At 41.7% G+C, this 21440-nt stretch overlaps 1 protein-coding gene across 2 annotated transcripts in view; it reads left to right on the forward strand.

Annotated features, from left to right (window-relative positions):
• The window catches only part of CLCN4 (chloride voltage-gated channel 4), a 54237-nt gene extending 34037 nt beyond the window's left edge, over window positions 1-20200 (forward strand). For both annotated transcript variants that reach the window (XM_066599930.1, XM_066599931.1), the window contains exons 10-13: window positions 2308-2494; window positions 6972-7370; window positions 14628-14844; window positions 18569-20200. In XM_066599930.1, coding sequence (XP_066456027.1) covers window positions 2308-2494; window positions 6972-7370; window positions 14628-14844; window positions 18569-18659 — 894 coding nt within the window. In that variant the 3' untranslated portion in view covers window positions 18660-20200. The remainder of the gene's footprint in view (window positions 1-2307; window positions 2495-6971; window positions 7371-14627; window positions 14845-18568) is intronic.
• Window positions 20201-21440: the final 1240 nt, after the last annotated feature.

The following is a 21440-nucleotide window of genomic DNA, read 5'->3' on the forward strand; positions in this document are numbered from 1 at the left end:
GTAGTTGTGTAGTTGAGTCAAGGTAATTGTACTGTAGATTGTAAGCTTTTGTAAACAGGTGGGGATTTGGGATTATTTTTGTTTAAACCATTCTGCAGCAATATCACCAAAAATAATCCTGTCAGCGTTGATGTGACCTCTAATAAATTGGCTTCTTCGTTTCAGTGATCCGTTATTCAGCTTGCTTTTCCATTGGGAGCACGTTTTTCATTACGCTAGCCAGTAGACTTTTTGCAGGTGTCTTTCCTGTTTCATGAATATTTACAAGCTGTTTTAATACAAGGAACCACTGAGAGTCTCCATCCTAGAAGGTCGTTAGAGGCACTTCTCTAAATATTTAATAATTAGAAAGGATCTATGATGCCGTAAATCTCTTGCTAGAAGACAAGTACAATATTCACTGTCTATTACCTAGGAAAGCACCAAGCGTTGTTTGAACTCATCTCTTGGGTGCTGAGGAGTATATGAACATTTTCTTGTAGCATTTATATAATTGTGATATATTCCCCTGCACACAGAATATCCTTATACCAGTCCATATCCTTTTGGGTCTACCAAGGTGATTTCCCTATCTCAAGCCCCATACTTCCACTTAATTCTGAGTCATTCACTTTTGAGCAATTGTCTGCTTACTGTAAAAGGAGGCGATTGGGAGCGATGCCAGTGTTACTCACTACTGTGTAACAGCCTAGGCGCTAGCACCACTGGCAAAAGTGCCGGGCATCATTTTCCCGACAGCTCATCCCACCTAAGAGGACCAGAACTCTTGTAACAGACCTTAGGGCTCAGTCACATGGGCGCATCGGCACCCGTACACCAGCGCCGATGCGCCCGTGTGACTGACAGTTAGAAGACAGACGTACCTGAAGACGGACGTCTCTCTGCAGCGCTGATGAAAGAACACATGAACAGCAATGAAGCCTGTCACATGTTCTTTCCTCCCAGTGCTGCAGAAAGACGTCCGTCTTCAGGTACGGCTGCCCGCTACCTGCAGTAACACGGGTGCATCGGCGCCCATGTGACTAAGCCCTTATTTAGTGGCTTGACTATAGAGCTCTTAGGCCTCGGTCAGACGGGCGATTTTCCGTGCGATCTGCGCATGCGCATGCGATGTGCGATTTTATAAAACCATTGCTTTGCAATGGTATCGGACACATGAGCGCTTTTTCTGCGCTCGTCCGATAAATTATAGAACAGAAATCGCAGATTGCACCATCTGCGATCTGTGATTCCTGTTCTCTTCTCTATATGCGCTCAATGGGGCCGGCGGCAGCAGTGCCGACCCCATTGAGAACATATACTAGACAAATCATTCTTCTCTGCCACAGCTGTAACAGCTGTGGCAGAGAAGAATGATGTTTGCCCATTGAATTCAATGGAGCCGGCAATACAGCCGCTCCATTGAAAGCAATAGGCTGCCGGCGATCGCACGATGAATTTTCGGGAAGGGCTTAAAAATATAAGCCCTTCCCGGAAATTCATCCAGAAATGTGTAAAAATAAAAAATACTCACCTTGTCCCGGCAGACGGAGTTCAGCCACGGCCAGCCGGCAGTTCTCCTGAACTGCTATGAGTAGTATTCAGCAGCCGGGGATTTAAAATCCCCGCCTGCTGAATGAGCTCCCTCTGATTGGTCACTGCCCTCACCAATCAGAGTGACTCTCACTCACCCATTCATGAATTCATGAATGGGTGAGTGAGTGCTGCCTCTGATTGGTCCCTGCGCTGAGCCAATCAGAGGCAGCACTCACTCACCCATTCAGAAGCAGCCTATTCAGCAGGCGGGGATTTTGAATCCCCGGCTGCTGAATACTACTCAGAGCAGTTCAGGAGAACTGCCGGCCGGCCGCGGCTGAACTCCGTCTGCCGGGACAAGGTATTTTTTTTTTTTACTTTTTACACATTTCTGGATACATTTCAGGGAAGGGCTTATATTTTTAAGCCCTTCCTGAAAATTCATTGTGAGATCGCCCGCAGCCCATTGCTTTCAATGGAGCCGGCTGTATTGCCGGCTCCATTGAATTCAATGCGCTGGACAGCGCTGCACTGCTCCGGCCCGTTTATAATGAAACGCGGCTAGGAGCAGATTTTTTAGCCCCGGGCACGCGATTTGCGGATGCGCATCCGTCATGCGATCCGCAAATCGCGGGAAAAAACGCCCGTGTGACCGAGGTCTCAGAGACAATAGACAATAACCAACAAGTTTGCACCATTATCAGATGTGTTAGTTGCATTGACTTTATTTTGCATGACTTGTTGTTATATGTTGCATTTTCATTACACAACTGATTCTCTTTATTTCTGCAGATTCCATCTGGTCTGTTTATTCCAAGCATAGCAGTGGGGGCTATAGCTGGTCGCATAGTTGGTGTTGGAGTTGAGCAGCTTGCCTATCACCACCATGACTGGATTATCTTTAGGAACTGGTGCAGACCAGGAGCAGATTGTGTCACTCCAGGACTGTATGCTATGGTGGGAGCTGCAGCTTGCTTAGGTAAGGGCATGTACACTACTGCTGCTGCACTAATCCACAATTTTTCTGTATTTTCTGTAGTGTCTACCTTGCTTTCCTCTGCTTCCTTCTCTATATTCTAACGATATCTATTGCAATAACAAATGATCATGTATGGAAACTAGTGCTGAATTGGTCTTTTACCCAACAACAACCAATTTTATCATGGCTTCACTGCCAGAGCTGTCTGGTTGCAGCTTTCTCTACTGACGTCATGTAAAGTACATGCATGGTCAGCCAAACTGAGCATTCATGTTAATGAGGGAGTAGGTAGAAATAACTGTTGGCCAAATGAGCATTCGGCCAACAGCTATTGAAGGTTTTTTAGGCAACAGATAAGTCCTGAATAGAGATGAGCGAGTATACTCGCTAAGACATTTTACTAGAGCGAGTAGTGCCTTAGCCGAGTATCTCCCCGCTCGTCTCTAAAGATTCGGGGATCGGCGCGGGTGACAGGTGAGTTGCGGCGGGGAGCGGGGGGGGGGGGGGGGGAGAGCGGGAGAGAGAGATCTCCCCTCGGTTCCTCCCTGCTCTCCCCCACCGTTCCCCGCTCCCCGAATCTTTAGAGACAAGCGGGGAGATACTCAGCTAAGGCACTATTCGCTCGAGTAATGTGCCTTAGCCAGTATACTCGCTCATCTCTAGTCCTGAAACATATAAGACCTGATATATCACTGGAGGGTAAGATGACCGGGCTCAGGCTCACGTATTTTGGCCATGTAATGCGAACAGAGTCGATAAAAAAATCTATACTACCTGGATAAATCAGTGGCAAATGAAGACCTGGCTACAAAAAAACCTGATGGCTGATACTGTCAAAGCTGATACTGGCAGGGATAACACACAACTGAAAGAAGGAGTGCAAAACCAAAAACATGGAAGGAGCTCGGCTTTAGGTTCGCCGGGGTCATGAATGACTAAACAGCTAACAGCAACAATGGGCAACTTTATTTGCAGAACTAAAATAAAGCAGGAATAACAAATAATATATTGTCTGCACTAGTTTTCATACATGAGGTCTACTGACTTTGACTAGACCACACCATAAGCTTCTGCATTAAAATAAGACAACATACCATGTCGGATTTGTACAGAATTCAACAAAAAGGCTTCCATGTTTCCTGTTGAAATCAGAGGCATATGGAGGTACAGTGGGGCCCCATGCATCTCTATGGATGTTGTATAATGGCTCCATACTAAATGAAGTCATAATATACTTGGGTGCATGAGGCCTTGAATTAAGAAAAAAAAATTGTTGATTTAAAAAAAAATCTAGTTGCAAGAACCTTCTATCTTCATAATTTATCATTGAGTGTTAGGACCATTTACTAAAATAAATGGTAATAAATGATGTTGGGCATACGATGGTGCTCAACACACATCAACTGAGAAATTCAGCTCGAGGAGTGGCTTTAGATCTGCTTCAGTGCTGATGTTGAATGTCTGTAGAAACTGAACATGTTATTTCAAGCCAAAGTACAATCAGCGACTCTCCCTGGTGTTATGCTATATTCATAACGTCACGTCATGCTGGGTTTTCTCTGTTTTGGTAATTCAGCCCCCAAAGTGTAAAGTAGATATTGCAGATGGTGAAAACAGAAACTGTGAAACAATAAAAGAAGTGAACAATGGGAAATCAATACTCGGACTATAACTGTAAATCTAAACAATAGAAGCATTGTGATGAATGACATAGCATACTTTGGTGGGTTAGGTAAATGACAGGTTCACTCTGGATCTGTACCCCAGAATATATTAAAGGCTTCATTAAATAGCTATTTCGCAATTTCCAACTATTATAATACTTGATGAAAACATGCCATGCTGCTTTGATTAGATTCTGTGAGGCTTCCTTGCTATGTGTCTGATTTCTATCTGTAAACTGCAGCCTGTTGTAGGATAATGTAAGAAGTTGCCAAATACATGACATGTCAGTGGTCTAACTAGAGGCCCCCTGACCACCCACCTATATACATCTTACAGCTTACTTTATGGGAAAGGTGGATGAAAGGTGTGAAGCAACATCTGGAATACTGTGTTCAGTTCTGGAGATCTCATCTACAGAAAGGCAATGATAAAATAGAACGCGTCCAACGACGGGCTACAAAAATGGTAGAAGGTCTCAAGAGCAAAACTTATCAGGAGAGACTTATAGAACTTAATTTGTATAGACTGGAGGAGAGAAGGCCATGATGGAAACCTTAATGCTACATAACATACAGTTACATCATGGAGGTTCGGGGTTTGTATGGAAGAGTATCAGGGGTCGATCCTGCTCCATACAATGCGGGTGGTGCCGACATCTGCCCGCAATAGCTGTAATCAACTCTCCCGCTGATCGCAGCTGCTAAGCTTTTACATGCCACCATCAATTCTGAAAGCGGCATTTAAATGCCCCAATCAGAGTTTGAGCATCCCGAACAGCTGCCCACGGTGAGATCATTGGGTGCAGTTCGGTTGCAATTGCAGCTGGGGGCCTTCTGAAGGCCCCCAGGGCTGCCAGTGCAGATTGCCTTGGTAGATTGCCTGTCAGATCACGGTATGATGTGATACTTTGGTATTATATCATACTGCAGGAGCAATCAAACTATCTCCTATGGGGAGTAAAAAAAATGTAGGCATCAGTTTAAAAAAAAGTTTATCAATTATCACGAAAAAACAAAAAGGTAAAAGTTTTAAAAAAAACAAAAACTGTTCCCGTATTCATAAAAAAAAAAAAATCTTAAAAAAAACAAAAACATATTTGGTATTGCTGCATCCATAAAAGTCCAGTCTATCACAGTAATGCATTATTTAACCCACACAGTGAATGTCATCAGAAAAAAGATACAGAACATCAGAATTGCTTTTTTTGGTCACCCTGTCTCCAAGAAAAATTGTAGTAAAAAGTGATGAAGTTATAAGTACTCTAAAATGGTACCAATAGAAACTACAGGACGTTCTGCAAAAAATTAGCCCTCACACAACTATGTCAATGAAAATCCAAAAAACAATGGTAGCCAAAAGACTTATCATGTCATCTTTGCTGCTGATGGCGGAATTGGGCTTTTTTTTCATTTCACTCCACTTAGAAGTTTTTCAGTACATCATATGGTACGTTACATTGTACCATTGAAAACACAACTAATTCCACCTAAAAAAAACCCTTAGACAGCTATGTTGATGGATAAATAAAAGAGTTATGATTTTTTTAAATGTGGGGAGGAAGAAATGAAAATGAAAAAAGAAGGCCGCGTCCTTGAGGTTTAAAGAACTTAATTTGCATAGCCGGGAGGAAAGAAGGGAGAGGGTGCCTGATCGAAACCTTTAAATATCTTAAAGGTATAAATAAATGTATTTATTAGCAAACAATCTATGGCGGAATTGATGCGTTTTCTCTCCCTGCTATCATAAAAAAAGATAAAAATTTTACAATACAGTCAAATGTACCCAAAAGTGGCACCGATAAAAATTACAGTTCGCCACGCAAAAAACAAGCCCTTATATGGGCGTGTCGACGGAAAAATAAAAAAGTTATGACTTTTGATAAATGGAGAAGAAACTCCGTCAAAAATCATTGCGTCCTTAAGCCCAAAATAGGCCATGTCATTAAGGGGTTAAACAATACTATAACTGTTTCCCAGGGTCTGTCCCATAGAAAAGCTTAACATACTTGAACCAAGTCCTCATAATTTTCTTTGACTCATAATATAATGAAGTAATCAAGGACCCGCCACAAATCCTAAAAACATCCTAACTATTCTATCCTCTAACAGCCAGCATTGTCCAAACAGGAAAATGACTGTGTACCTTGTCACTGGATATCAGATATGTGACCCCTGATACTCCTCCCCTCAAGTTTAACCTACATATCAAATCCTAGTTACCCTCCACACATTATGTTTAAAACAATTAACCCCTTTAGTGGCACACCCGGAAAATCTCTGGGGCTTGCTGCACTAACCATGCATTCCGTAGACAGCTCTCGTGCTAAAATGTGCAGAGCACTGAGCTGTCATCTTCCAGGGTTTAAAATTGTATTGTTGACTCATTTAAAAAACTTGCCCTGTGAAGCATGACATGGTGATAATAAACGTGGCAATGGGTTAAACCGCTGTCTACCTGGCCATATCATAACCATACTTCTACATGAAATCTAAATGTCTTAGGACTATCGTAATTTTGGTACAGTGGCATAACGTGAAGCCCCTGGTCTTCAATGCAAACAGGACTCCCCAACTACCAGTTATAATACTTTTCACTTCTTTGGACCCCCTTAGGCACTAGGGCTCAGGGTACGATTGCTCTCTCTGCACCCCCTATAGCTATGCTTCTGTGTTGTAATATGTTCCCTTCACTGGTAAATTACCATGGCCAAATAAGAATTACATGCCTAAATAATTCCCTCCAGCACTATTCTGCTGAATAGAAAAACCTTTCCTGCCATGGTTCACTGTAATAATGTTATTTTTCTTTACAGGTGGTGTAACTAGGATGACCGTTTCCTTGGTTGTTATCATGTTTGAGTTAACAGGCGGTCTAGAGTACATAGTACCATTAATGGCAGCGGCAGTAACAAGTAAATGGGTTGCAGATGCATTTGGGAAAGAAGGAATTTATGAAGCACATATCCATTTAAATGGCTATCCATTCTTGGATGTAAAGGATGAATTCACCCACAGAACTCTAGCAACAGATGTCATGAGACCTCGTCGTGGCGAGCCGCCACTCTCTGTTCTTACTCAGGACAATATGACAGTGGAAGATGTGGAGACGCTAATCAAAGACACGGATTATAATGGCTTCCCTGTTGTAGTATCCAAAGACTCGGAACGTCTGATTGGCTTTGCCCAAAGACGGGAACTGATAATTGCGATCAGTAAGTTTGGAATTAATAATCTCACTTCTTTTTTTTACTTTCTTATTGTATTTGTTTATATGTCTGATTTTTATCACTAAGTAATTTAGACCTCTGCATTAAATACTCTAGCATTTAGGTTAAACCTACATTTGTATCATTTTGGTTTATTCTTCACAACTAATTTTATTTGTTGTGTGAAAAGTTCAAATGACTTTTCTGTATTATGGAAGATTATAACTGGGTGGAGAATCACAGAGGTACTACTGATGTATTATGCTTTAAGAAAAGAAAAGGTCATCAGTAGTTGATCGGCGGGGGCTACCGCTCGGGAATCCTCGTCGATCAGCAGATTGAAGAGACCGTGGCACTCGGGTGATCGCCGCGGCCTGTATTCAGGGATGTGATGTCACATTCATTGGTCCCATGGTCTGAGAGCAGCTCAGTCCCGTTTAAGTGAATGCAATACCAGGCATAGCCACTATGCCAGCATGATACTGCCACTCCATTCATCTCTGTGGGACTGGCAAAGAGAAGCCAAATAGATGGCTCTGTTATTTCCATCAGACCCCACAGATCAGACACTAACACCCTATCCTATGAACAGGACATAAGTTTAAATCTTGGGACAACACTTTGAAGTACAGGATACATTATCTATGCATTATATGACACTTATGAGTAGCAGGTAGATTAAGATATGGAGCACACAGAGAACAGTAACAGACTATACCTAGCAGGAGAATTAGCAGTACAGTCTCTCTAACTTGTCACACGGTTTCAGAATGATGCAACACAGCTTCAACACTTGGCAATGCTGACTCTGCAATTTAGCAACACTGTCTCAGCTCATCAGCCCTTGCAGGATTAAGTTACAGTCTCTTTGCCTACTCAGCAGGCCTGGTGTGGCTTTGTGGACACACTCGACAGTTCACAATTGTGTCTCTTTAGTCGTCTTTCTCTGTTTCTCAGCAATATAGCAGGTGAACAACTGGAGCTCCCTTAACTCGATGGTTGGGATTAACTGGGCACTATCAACTTTAATTAGGAGGTTCTAGGGCTTTTTTGTAGCACACAACTTCAGACTTCATCCAAACTATCTTCAGCAGTCTCCAGGGTTTTTCTCTTATGGTTCATGACTCAGGCTCCACCACACCTTGCACAGAACTCTCCTACTTGCTTGCCACAACCCACAAAACCCAATTTGCATGCCACACCCCACCATTTGTACCAAACACAGGCAACACTCTACAGGGTGAGATATGCCCTATCATTTATCCAACAGATACAAATGCAATGCCCAGCACAGTGACCGGTTATGTTCAATGTGACTGGGATGAAGACCACCCCCATATTGTCCATGGGGGACAGTGTCCACCAAACTACACATTTGCATAATAAACAAGAGCAGTTGTGCACTAAACAGCAGAAATAATAATGTTTACTTGACTACCCAAAGTTCTTCCGAGCGGGCAGGTACTCGTTAAGGACAATACTCGCTCAAGTAATTGCCCTTAGCGAGTATGCTCGCTCATCTCTATCTGGAACGCTCTACCCCAAAGCTTCTGGACAATTCCCGATGCACAAAATTTCAGCCGCGCCTTAAAAACGCACCTTTTTAAGGAGGCATACTAAATTCCCTAACCAAGTCCCCTGCTCCTCCCTATGGCTCCCCACACCTTCCACCCTGCCTATCACATACGACCTCTACCCCTGCACCTCCTTACCTCCTCACCCTGTTTACCACCCCCACCCCATTTGTTTCAAACTGATTGTATGTGACATGTAATTTGTTGTATTGGCTGCATTTTCCTATGCTTGAAAGCACTGCAGAATAAGTGGGCACTGTAACAATAAAGATTATTATTATTATATGGGCCACGGCTTAATCAAGGTTGGTGGAGCCCCCTGGGCAAAATATTTGGAAGGGGTCTGCTTCCCAGTGCCAGATTGTAAGGGAGATGAAAATGTTAACTTTGTGTAGTCAAGTAAACATTATTATTTCTGCTTTTTAGTGCACAACTGCTCTTGTTTATTATGCAAATGTGTAGTTTGGTCGACACTGTCCCCCATGGACAATATGGGAGTGGTCTCCATCCCAGTCACATTGAACATAACCGGTCACTGTGCTGGGCATTGCATTTGTATCTGTTGGATAAATGATAGGGCATATCTCACCCTGTAGAGTGTTGCCTGTGTTTGGTACAAATGGTGGGGTGTGGCATGCAAGTTGGGTTTTGTGGGTTGTGGCAAGCAAGTAGGAGAGTTCTGTGCAAGGTGTGGTGGAGCCTGAGTCACGAGCCTCAGTCATGAGTATGCTCGCTTATCTCTAGTTCCAGAGGATGGGTGCTGCTCTGGTGAAGCCCTGTAAGTGAGCATGTGAGGCTCGTATGAGTAACACTAAAGGTGTTTGACTCAGCCAACAATTATGTCATATCTATTGCTAGTTTCAGACTTGTAGACTGGTCATGAATGATATTTGTGTTTATCATGCTAAGTAATGAATAGTTAATATTTAATTTTGTTATTTCAGCATGAACCAGCGTCCTAAAAAATATAAACTGTTCCTATAAATAGGTGTTTTAAACTTTTTTTTTTGCCCCAGACTTTCCATATAAGGTCCCTAAAGTCACATAAGGTATCCCGTTTCATTGCACAATAGCATGCCACAATCAAAGAGGAAACAACACCAAATATTCAAAACATTGAAACATTTTTTTTCCAAATGTATCATAATTTTATAAACATACACAAGAAACCACTTGATCCCAGACAGGCGGGGAAGCTGCTGCCAGGAAGTTTTTTCTGCAATCCTTTTAATCAGACCATTTCGTGTTTACAGAGTGGATGGGGTTCATGTGAAGAGCATTGCTTACACCACAAATGTTAGTAAACATACATTGCTAAATTAGTTTTTGTCATTCAAAATGCTTTGCAGAATCTCAACGGGCATTAAGGCTAAATCTTAGTATTTCTTGTCTTGTAGGACTAAGCCGTGACTCTAACAGTGACCAATAGTTCTGGTTTAAGACTATCACCTGTAAACACTGTGTGTTGTATGTTTGACTTCTCCTGCTCTGTCAAGTCTATGATATTCAGTTTTTTTTGCATTTTTTTTCTGCTTCTCAAAAAGCAGGTTGACAAATATAGGCACAGTTATTGTCCCATTTGTGGTATCCCACTGTTTGAATGTACTTTTCCTTAACCCCTTAAGGACCAAGGTGTTTTAGTCCTAAAGGACCAGACACTTTTGGGGGATTTGTCCTATGTGGTGGTTTTACTGCTCTTTTTTTATCTTCAGCTACCCAAATTATTTTTGCTGAGTTTTTTGGCATGACATATAGGGCTCTTTTTTGAATATCTTCATAACTTTCTCGACTTTTTTCCCGTTTTTTTAGTTTTATTAGGGGTAAAAAGCTAAAAAATCTATTTTTTTACATTTATAGTTTATTTTTAAAATGGATATATTTACACTAAAATAAAGTACATGGATGTGTTCCCGATTGTGTTTCAGCCATTTTGATATATATGTGTATAGTCTCGGATTACAGGGTATTTGGCAACAGTTCAGGTTGGCGTCGGTGGTCGGTCATGTAATCAAAGAATGGTAGAGTTGGAAGGGACCTCCAGGGTCATCTGATCCAACCCCCTGCTCAGTGCAGGATTCACTAAATCATTCCAGACAGATGTCTGTCCAGCCTATGTTTGAACACTTCCATTGAAGGAGAACTCACCCCCTCCCGTGGTAACCTGTTCCACTTATTGATCACCCTCACTGTCAGAAAGTTTTTTCTAATATCTAATTTGTGTCTCCTCCTTTCAGATTCATCCCATTGCTTCTAGTCTTTCCTTGTGCAAATGAGAATAGGGCTGATCCCTCTGCACTGTGACAGCCCTTCAGATATTTGTAGACAGCTATTAAGTCTCCTTTCAGCCTTCTTTTTTTGCAAGCTAAACATTCCCAGATCCTTTAACTGTTCTTTATAGGACATGTTTTGCAGACCGCTTACCATCTGGGTAACTCTTCTCTGAACTTGCTCCAGTTTGTCTATGTCTTTTTTAAAGTGGGGTGCCCAGAAATGGACACAGTATTCCAGATGAGGTCTGACTAAGGAAAAGTAGAGGGGGATAATTACCTTACGTGATCTAGACTATACTTCCCTTAATACATCCCAGAATTGTGTTTGCTTTTTTGGCTGCTGCATCACATTGTTGACTCATGTTCTGTCTATGATCTATTAGTATACCCAAGTCTTTTTCACATGTGCTGCTACTTAGCTCAATTCCTCCCATTATATATGTGCGTTTTTCAATTTTCTTGCCCAGATGTAGGACTTTGCATTTCTCCTTGTTAAATACCATTCTGCTGTTCGCTGCCCCCTGTGCAAGGTTTTCTAGATCTTTTTGAATACTCTCTCTTCCCTAGTGTTAGCTATCCCTCCTATCTTTGTGTCATCAGCAAATTTGATCAGTTTCCCATCAACTCCCTTCTCCAGATCATTCTCCAGGTCATTTTCTTTAAATATATAGTTTATTTTGTAATTTCATTTGAGAATTTTTTTAGTTACTTCTTTAACATCTATGTCCCCCATGGCATCATGTAAGACCTCTAGGGGTCATCAATATTGTCTAAATTTTTATACCTCCACTCTTTTTCACTGTACCTGGGGCATCAATAGGAGCCCCAGTTACAGGGAAAAACATCAGTAGTCACTAATGGCCCATCTACACGGGATGATTATCATTCAGAGTTTTTCAAATTTCCATGATCCTGCGAGAATTTGAACGATAGCTGTACCATGTAAATGCATGCAGAGAGGGAATGACTGAGCGAGAGTTGTTCAGTTGTTTAATTTCTGCATGCAGAAAACTGAACCAAGAGCTATTCAGTGTAAACAGCAGTCCCTCAGTTCTGAATGACTGTCTGCTTACAGTTACTAGAGGCGGGCAGAGGAAGAATGCTCCCCCTCCATGCTGACCGCATTCTGAGTGATGCCAACAATACTCGCTCCTGTGTAACCGCACAGAAGCGAGCTTTACTGGGACATACTGTCTGCCATCGTATCCCTGACAGCTTGTCTGTGTAAATGGGTCTTAACAGAGCTGATCTGGGTCTGTAAGACCCTGCTGCTCTTACTGTGGCAGGAGGCACCCAGCGGTCACGTGATCATCAGGTCGAATATCGGAAAAAACACTTTTTCATTCTCTTGACACTTCATAGAACTCTTTGAGTGCTATGTAGCCTGTAAAAGAGAAGACAGAAGCAGTTAAAAACCTCTTCTGCCTTCTCCTCTGGGTCCTCAGCTATGACTAACTGCCGAGGTCCCGATCTGCTCCTGCTTGATTGCCGGAACAGAATCTTTAATCCCATGCCATAATTTTACTATTGTCCTTAGTTAAAGCCCAGGACCAAGCACCGTAAATTTCCCGTGCTTAGTCCTTAAGTGGTTACAAAACATTTAATACAGAGAATTAGAAATTCAACTTAATCATGCACACAGTCATAATATAGCCCTTCAATACCTTTTCAGTTATACAAAGCCATATTAGGACAGCCATAAACCTCTATGGGGCCCTATTGTACATCTGTATGAATCACATTTTCATATGGAGGCATTCACAAGTTTTTTTTTGTTGATTTCCATATAAATCTGGTTGAGAAAAATAATTGTGCTCCATCAGATACTTTCTGCAATAAAATTATGTTTGCCTTAATGGGATTATCCAACAATAATAAATTTATCACCTATATACAGCCCAATAGTAATGAATAACATGGTGGTCACATACCGGTGGATTCAGGGCGCGCTGTTTTCATAATCATGGGGCGTTCCATTAGTCAGACTCTCAGGGGTCAATTATTTATTACCATTCTGTGGACAGGCGCTAAATGATTTGTCGCAACATGCACAATGGCCACAAATGTGTAGTATAGGGACCAAAGGGGCTTTTTTCTGCCACCATATGGTGTTCTGCAGACAACTCTGTCATGGGCATGAGGTTAAGGCCTTAAGATTTATACCTCTATATTGAATTATCACATATATGACTTACATTGTTGCACCCGTTATACACGGGTTACAGGAGTTGTCCCATGAAAAGAACACTGGAACCCCCACTGATCATGAGAAAAGCGGTCCTGATTGTCCATTAATGGATGGAGTATTGTTCACACATGCTTGCTACCACTCTATTAATTTCAATGGTACTGCCAGAGATATCCAAGCGGTCCTATAAAAGTGAATGGAGTGGTAGTACACACGCAAGATCTCATTGCCAGATATTCGGGGCCCCTGTTCTTGTTTCCCCGGCAATCGGATCCCAACCAATCATATAATTATCCCCTATACTGTGGATGGGGACAAATCCTTTTTGTGAGACAATCCCTTTAAAGAAGATCTCTCACCAGGACAACTCTTTTTAAAGTAAGATATTTATTAGATGTTAGAATATTATCCTAGTGGGCACTGATCTACGTTTTAATGGCCCCCAAGAGGTACTAAAGCATCTTTCTGATGACGCAAGAGCAAGCCTATCAGGTGATTCCTCTCAGTCAGTCACGGACATTGGGATGAGCGGTTTAGTCATGTTCCAAAATGGACTTTTTTTGTGTGTTTAGCTGGTATTAGATTGAAATATGTTAATCTACACACCTACACGAAGCAGCCGGGTCTATGAAATGCAAGTACTAATAGCCTGTTTTTTGTAAAGCAGGAAACTCTCTTGCAGCTGCTGAGCGTAAAATGTTAACAGCCTTATTTTCCTTGTCTTGATAAGCCGAAAAATGTAATTATTGATGTTAGTTCTCCGACATCCTTCACATCTGCTACAGTATCAATCAGAATGCTGAGAAAAGGCCAATTTTTATGCCTGGCCAATCTCATCTATCAAACCATTAACTGAATCTTTATATAAAGGGTAACACAGACTACCTGCAGTCAGATCGTATTATGTTAATAGACATGATTGTGCACATGATACTGGCAGGGTCTCGTAATGTGAAGTGGGAATATCTCTCCAAGCTCCTCTCGTTTCATTTAAAGAGATTGTAAAGGAGTTGTCTGCAATTTTTTTTTTACCATTGATGATCTATCCTGAAAATATGACCTATTGGGGTGCCTTGAGGACTGGAGTTGGGAAACACCAGGATAGGTCATCAATAGCTGATGACCCGGACAACCCTAGGAGTGCAGTGATGGAAAATTGTGTTTTTGCTGGATTGTTTCTTTAGTATTACTAGTGAATAATGCTGACGGGATGTTGTGTTTTAATTTCTAGAGAATGCCAGACAGAGGCAAGATGGGGTGGTGAGCAACTCGATTATATATTTCACAGAAGATCCTCCAGAGCTTCCAGCTAATAGCCCTCATCCTTTGAAACTGAGACGCATTCTGAACCTAAGCCCATTTACTGTCACTGATCACACGCCAATGGAGACTGTGGTGGACATCTTTAGAAAACTTGGATTGAGACAATGTCTTGTGACCCGGAGTGGGTAAGAATAATTTAAAGTGGATTTTAAGCTTTTAATTTACAATATTGATTAAATATTATACTATATAACCCTCCCTCTTGCTCACAAATATTATACTATATAACCCTCCCTCTTGCTCACCCCATATAAAGATACCTTTACAGAGTTAACCCATATATATAGAAAACACAGGATCCATCATTCACAATAGAAGATGATCACAGCTTTTCTATTCCCCCTCCCTGCACAATGTCCTCCACATATGTTACAGAGCATACCTAGAACACTCTCCCAAAGAAGTCAATAGGTCCCCTCCTTTCCATTGTGTGAATGGCCCATGAAGCTGCTGTAAAGCATATCTTCAAATTCTGTTAAATGTATCTCAGGCAAGATGGTCACTCCCATAGTCATTTCCAGACAACAGACTAAAAAATTCTACAATCCGAAAATAAAAACAGATTAGAAAAATGGAAAATGTTTCACTATCTGGTTTTAATTACAAAAAAAAAATATAAGTGTTGCATGCCTTTTTATTTATTATTAAGAACCCTTGAGAACAATAATTTGGTCTGTCTCCATTTACTCCCTCAGTGATGTTCTACATATATTTTTACAGCGGTTTTACCTGTAATTTTTTTTTCAAATTGCACCAACTAGATAGGCCTCATTCACATGAGCGTTGTTTTGCATGTGCATATTTGAGCACAAATCCGCACGTCCATGCACATGCCAAAACACGCGTGAACGAAGCTGCCTGCCTATTACTGTCAATGGGGCCGCGCTGCTGCCGGCGGCCCCATTGAAAGCAATAGGATGCTGGCACCCTCACAGTGATTTTCGAGGAAGGGCTTTAAATAGAAGTCCTTCCCTGAAAATCATTCCTAGCTGTAGTAAAAAATAAAAAAATATATATATACCTACCTCTCCATTGCTGCTGGGGCTCAGACACGTCTAGCCGCTTGGTCTCCAGCACCGTAATGAAGTTCTTTCAGCAGCCGGGGATTTAAAATCCCCGCCTGCTGAAAGAGCTGCGTCTGATTGTCTGAGAACTCAGCCATTCATTGAATGGCAGTTGGTCACAGCTCTCAGCCAATCCCAGGCAGCAATTGGCCATTCATTGAATCCAATGAATGGCCGCATTGGCAACAGCGGCAGCCCTATTAAAAAGCAATAGCAGAACATCACTATCCTCTGTCACAGCTGTGGCAGGGGGTTCTTTACTCCCCGTGGGAAGTCCCCTTGTCACTGAACACTGTGACAGTGCTGTCACAGGATTCAGTGATGAGGGACTCCCCGCGGGGGAATATTTACGTGCAGCATGGACCTTTGTGGTGCACGCATGTCCTATGTTTTACAGGTGCGCGCGTTTTCACACCTGTAAAACACGGACATGTGAACACACCATAGGGAATCAATAGTTCTAATAGATGCTTGGTTTTGTGCGCACGTATGTACACACATAAACACGCTCATCTGAATGAGGCCTAATTTAGATACAATTAGTATAAAGTTTATTAAAACTACTGTCTCAGTCTTTCTCACGTTTTCTTGATGAAGAACTACTGGCCTGAAACATTGCCTGTTTTGCGATGTCAATAGTACTTTAATTAAAACTTTATACTAATTGCATCTCCATTAGTTTGTACTGCCCTTCTCTGTCATATACTATTCTGGGTCTTGGACAGTTAAGCCCTCTGGGGGTTACCCCTCTATCCCTGAGGTTCTGAGTGTGTTCTACCATCAACTAGAATCTTTTTATCCGCCATTTAAAGGGAAAGTGTAATAAAAAATGACCTATTACATAAATTACATTTTTGTGTTAAACATATTTTTCAAATTATTTTTTTATGATTTTTGTTTTTACATTTTCGGTCACAAAGTCATCTCACTGAAAGGTAACAGCTATATGTAGATAATACAGGATGCAACATTCCCAAGAGATATAAGCTGTGACTATCTGCTCCCCTCCCTGAAAAATGACCTCCTGCACAGCTCACAGAGCATGTCTAGAACAGTCTCCCATCCAAGTTAATGGGTCCCCTCCTGTCCATTGTGTGAATGGCCTATGAAGATGCTGTAAAGCATATCTCTAAATGCTGCTAAATGCAACTCAGGAACGATGGCCGCCCCCATAGTCATGTATAGACAGCAGAATAAAAAAATCTAAAATCAGAAAATAAAAGCAGATTAGAAAAAGGGAATATGCTGTACTGTCTGGTTTTAATTAGTAAATAAAATATAGATGACATATTCCCTTTAAGCGGTTTTTTTTGCAAGTCAAAAAGCCACAAAAAGCGTGAAGGAAGGAGTCTACAAGAATGTTTGTCCTTTTTTTAGCAGACATAATCATTCCATCATTTCATAAGTAAATTTGTTATAATTTCTAGACCTTTCATAAGTAATTCATGCATATAAGAGAGAACCTAACTAGAGATGAGCGAGCACCAAAATGCTCGAGTCCTCGTTATTCGAGTCGAGCTTTTCATAAAATTTGAGAACTTTATTCGAGTAACGAACCCCATTGACTTTAATGGGAGACTCAAGCATTTTTGTATGTGACCTGCCGGTTGTCAAGCTTTTTTTTTTTTTCTCTCTCTTTCTCTCTCTCCCAAGCCAGCCACAAACCCAGAAACTAGCGTTGACGTGCGCAGCGTCGCAGTGGAAAGGGGTCAAATCTGGGGCGGGGTTGAACACGGCTTGATGCTCGTTCGAGTAACGAGCACCATCGAGTATGCTAATACTCAAACGAGCATCAAGCTCGGCAGAGTACGTTCGCTCAAATGTAAACCTAAACCAAGTCTGCAGATTTGGAAGCTGAATTATGTCTTATTTTATAACTAGAGATGAGCGAACGTACTCGATCGAGCATCATTTTTTGAGTAACTGCCTAATCGGGCAAAAAGATTCGGGGCCGCCAGGGGTGAGTGTGGGGTTGCAGGAGGCTGACAGGGGCAAGCAAGAGAGAGTTCCCCCGGTTCCCCCCTGCTACCCTGCTGCTCCACCCCCCGAATCTTTTCGCCCGAGTAGGCAGTTACTCGAAAAAAGCGATGCTCGATCGAGTAATTGTCCTAAACGAGCACGTTCGCTCATCTCTAGTTATAACCCTTGATTTTAGCTGATTTTTGCTTCCAGGTCTACATAGTACTACTTTATTGCACCCTCAGTATAAAGCACAATCTCTTTCACTCATGTTCTGAGCTTCTGGCAGATGTTATAAAGTGGAAACCTTCTGTATACTCAGAAGTAACCAAGCTGCTTATAAAAGTATCTCGCATTTCGAATGGCAAAATGCTAATAAGAAGCTTCAATTAAAAAAGGAGGCAGCTGAGTTTCCTAAATGTTTCAGCACATTCCTTGTAGGAAGCATTAACACCTATGTTATTGTGAAACTTACCACCCTTCACATACCCTAGGGGGCCATCTTAATTAAAATATATTTATATTTTGTTTTTTTAGAAGGTTTCCGAAAACGCAGTGTATGACCTGCCATGTAAGTGTTGATTGTAAGAAAGCACAACTCTAACGTGCGCGGTCATTTCAGCGCCACATCTGCTCGAATTTCCCCAGTCCAAATGGAAATGAATAAATAACACATCATGTCTTTTTCTTCTCATTTCGCACTGTTTTATGGAAGCGCGGAGACAGATTTTGTGTGATTTACTGGGGCCACGTGCACAGTAAAATGAAATGTAGTGAACTGTTTTCTAATGACCTTTCATGTCTTGTTCCTGGTTCTTTCCTGCAGGAGGCTTCTGGGTATTATAACGAAAAAGGATGTTTTAAGACACATGGCTCATTTGGCAAATCAAGACCCAGAATCCATTATGTTCAACTAGACCGTAGATTGCGTATGTGAGGAACGTTCTGCAAAACGTCTGGATGAGCATGGAATCTTTTTTCTCTTGTTCTACCAACGTGGAAGAGCACAAGTAGAGATCTTATCATAGCGGACATTAAGGAACTGTAACAAGCCTCACCCGGGAACGTATGAGCAGAAGCATAACAGTGTAAAATAATGGTCACTCAAGATGTTCCATTTGGGTTTGACTATATTGCATGTATTTGAGTGGATGTGAATTTCTCACCAACATATTGAGAATTTCAAAGCGTTTTCTAATTCGACCAAGTATTACGAAGAGATGAAGACTGGTGTAAGGTGGGCACATAAACCCTCAGGCCATGTGAAATATATGGGAAGAGAATAACAGCCTCTGTATAACTTCTCCGTCCGCCAGGCTGTGACTTAGCAGTATGTTTTCGAGAACCCATCGTCTGAGAGTCTTTTTCCTCTTCTCTTAGTCTTTTCTTCAGGTTGTACGTTTTTGTAAAGAGAGAAGAGTTTGTGTGGGATCTTCTGATCACATTGTGCCGAGCGGACTATACATTATTTTGCGAAAAAAATTTATTCGATGCACTAATTTGCTTTTCGTCTAAGGAACTTCTTTGTATTTTGCACAAATAGTTAAGGAATCTTATATATTAATTTAGTTGGAGACTAAACAATCTCAGGTCAGTGGGAAGGAGGCAAGAGTTGGTCAGAGTTTAGATGTTTGCTTGACTCTAACCAGCGTGAGGCAAGTTTCAGATGAGTGTATTGTCACACGTCTGTAATGCGGATGTGTTATAGAAAAATTACAACCATATGAAATCAGTATTTCATCAGTATTTGCCTCCATAGTTGCTGTCATTGCTTGTATTTTCTACTGGCCAAATACCATATCAGTATTTTCCCGATACAAAATAATACCAATGAATGCCAATATGGAGGCAGAACCAATCAAAATGAGGGCATGCTGCATTTTTAAAACATAGCACTGAAAAATATGGCCATGTGAATCGATACATAAATTTACATTAGCTCCTTATCACGGTCTATAAAATACGGACCAAATCTAGAATAAAAAGACGTTCATATAAAAGCGCCCTAGCAAGAATGAACATGCTTTCAATATCTGGGCCCGGCACTGATCATTCTGACAATGCCCCTACAATTCATTGTCTCATTAGAAATACTGCAACCCCTATCAGTATTAAGCCTCCTAACACTTCTGTTTACCAATAGTGTTCAAGTAAAGCAAAATAGTCCCACTGTAAGGGACCCACAGAATGGTGACACTTGCCAATTTCTTTTGTTAGTGCAGGACTCTTCTATCCATTTTAGTAAAGTTATCAAGTAATGTTTTAACTAATGAAAGGGGTACTGCTAGAGTGCCCCCATAACAAAAGCTGTAATGCCCCTCTAAGATGTCATCCATAATACCATGATTAAAGGAATTTTTCATGGAACATACTATTGAGAACCTATCCCTAGGATAGGTCATCAATAGATTTTTGGCTGGGATCCACTACTTGGGACCCCAGCTGATTAGCTGATCAGGCGCCCACTGTCAGTACTGCTACACACAAGAGTCGGAGCAGAAGCCGCTGCTCTGTCCCCTGTGTAGTGGCAGGTGCTTGTAACTGCAGATTCAGCTCCCATTGATTTTAATGAGAGCTGCACCTATAGTTACAAGTGCCAGCCATTACAAAGGGTTAGGAGCAGAAGCTTCTGTTCCGACCCCTGTGTATCCCGGGATTGACAGCAGGTACCTAATCAGCTGATTGGCTGGGGTCCTGAGCGACGATCACAGACGATCAACTACTGATAACCTACCCCGGGGATAGATTATGAATAGTATGTTCCCAGGAAAACCCCTTTTAGACATCTAAAGTGTCCTGATAAGAGCTAGTGATACTGTCCTATAACTGTGCCAACCTCAATGATGCCGTAACAGCCACCCATATTACCTCATAACTGTTCTATCCATAGTGCTCCCATAACTGAGCCAGACACAGCACCTACATTCGAATATTTACAGTGCCTCAATAATGATGACCACATTATCCCTATAATGACAGTCAGTGTGCCCCAATAATAACTGCAGCAAAGCTCTAATGACATCATCAGAGCCCCATAACAACAGCCCACATAACAATGTAAACCAAACTGATAAAAGCTCTAATATAGGTGAATTAGCCCAGTGGTATATATTGTATAAGTGTAGGCTGCGGCAATATACACTGAGGCAGGTTTATAAAAGACCAATTGTCTTTGCAGTCCATGCAAGTAGTCACGGCACAGCTTTCATTGTGTATTCTGTCCTTAAGAAACCAAAGCTGAGCTGTGATTGGTCGTTCTGGGCAACAAAGACTGTTTTCCTCTTAGGGTATGTTCACACTTTGCCGATTTTGTCTAGGATTTTGGCGCAGATCTGCAGCAGATTTAACCCCTTCAATTTGAGTTCAATTAAAAGGGCGAAATTTGCTACAGACCTGCACCAAAATCTGCAACAGAATTCGCAGCAAATGAACAACGTGTGAATGCACCCTACACATAGCAGAAAGGAAAACTCCGCAGCAAATTCTACAGCATTTCCGCATCCAAAATAGAATTAAAATCTGCTGCATGACAGTAGTTGATTTTGGAAGACACAGCTCTCCCTTCACCTCCAAAGTCTTTGTGCTATCAGTGCTTCCCGAAATCCAGTGGCTTGTAGTGAGCGCCACTGGGCAGCCGATGCCAAAGTTGTGGCATCACCTGACAGCAGCACTGCGCTCACTAGAGGCCAATGGGTGCT

Source organism: Eleutherodactylus coqui, chromosome 4 (genome assembly GCF_035609145.1).
Source record: "Eleutherodactylus coqui strain aEleCoq1 chromosome 4, aEleCoq1.hap1, whole genome shotgun sequence".
NCBI lineage: Eukaryota > Metazoa > Chordata > Amphibia > Anura > Eleutherodactylidae > Eleutherodactylus > Eleutherodactylus coqui.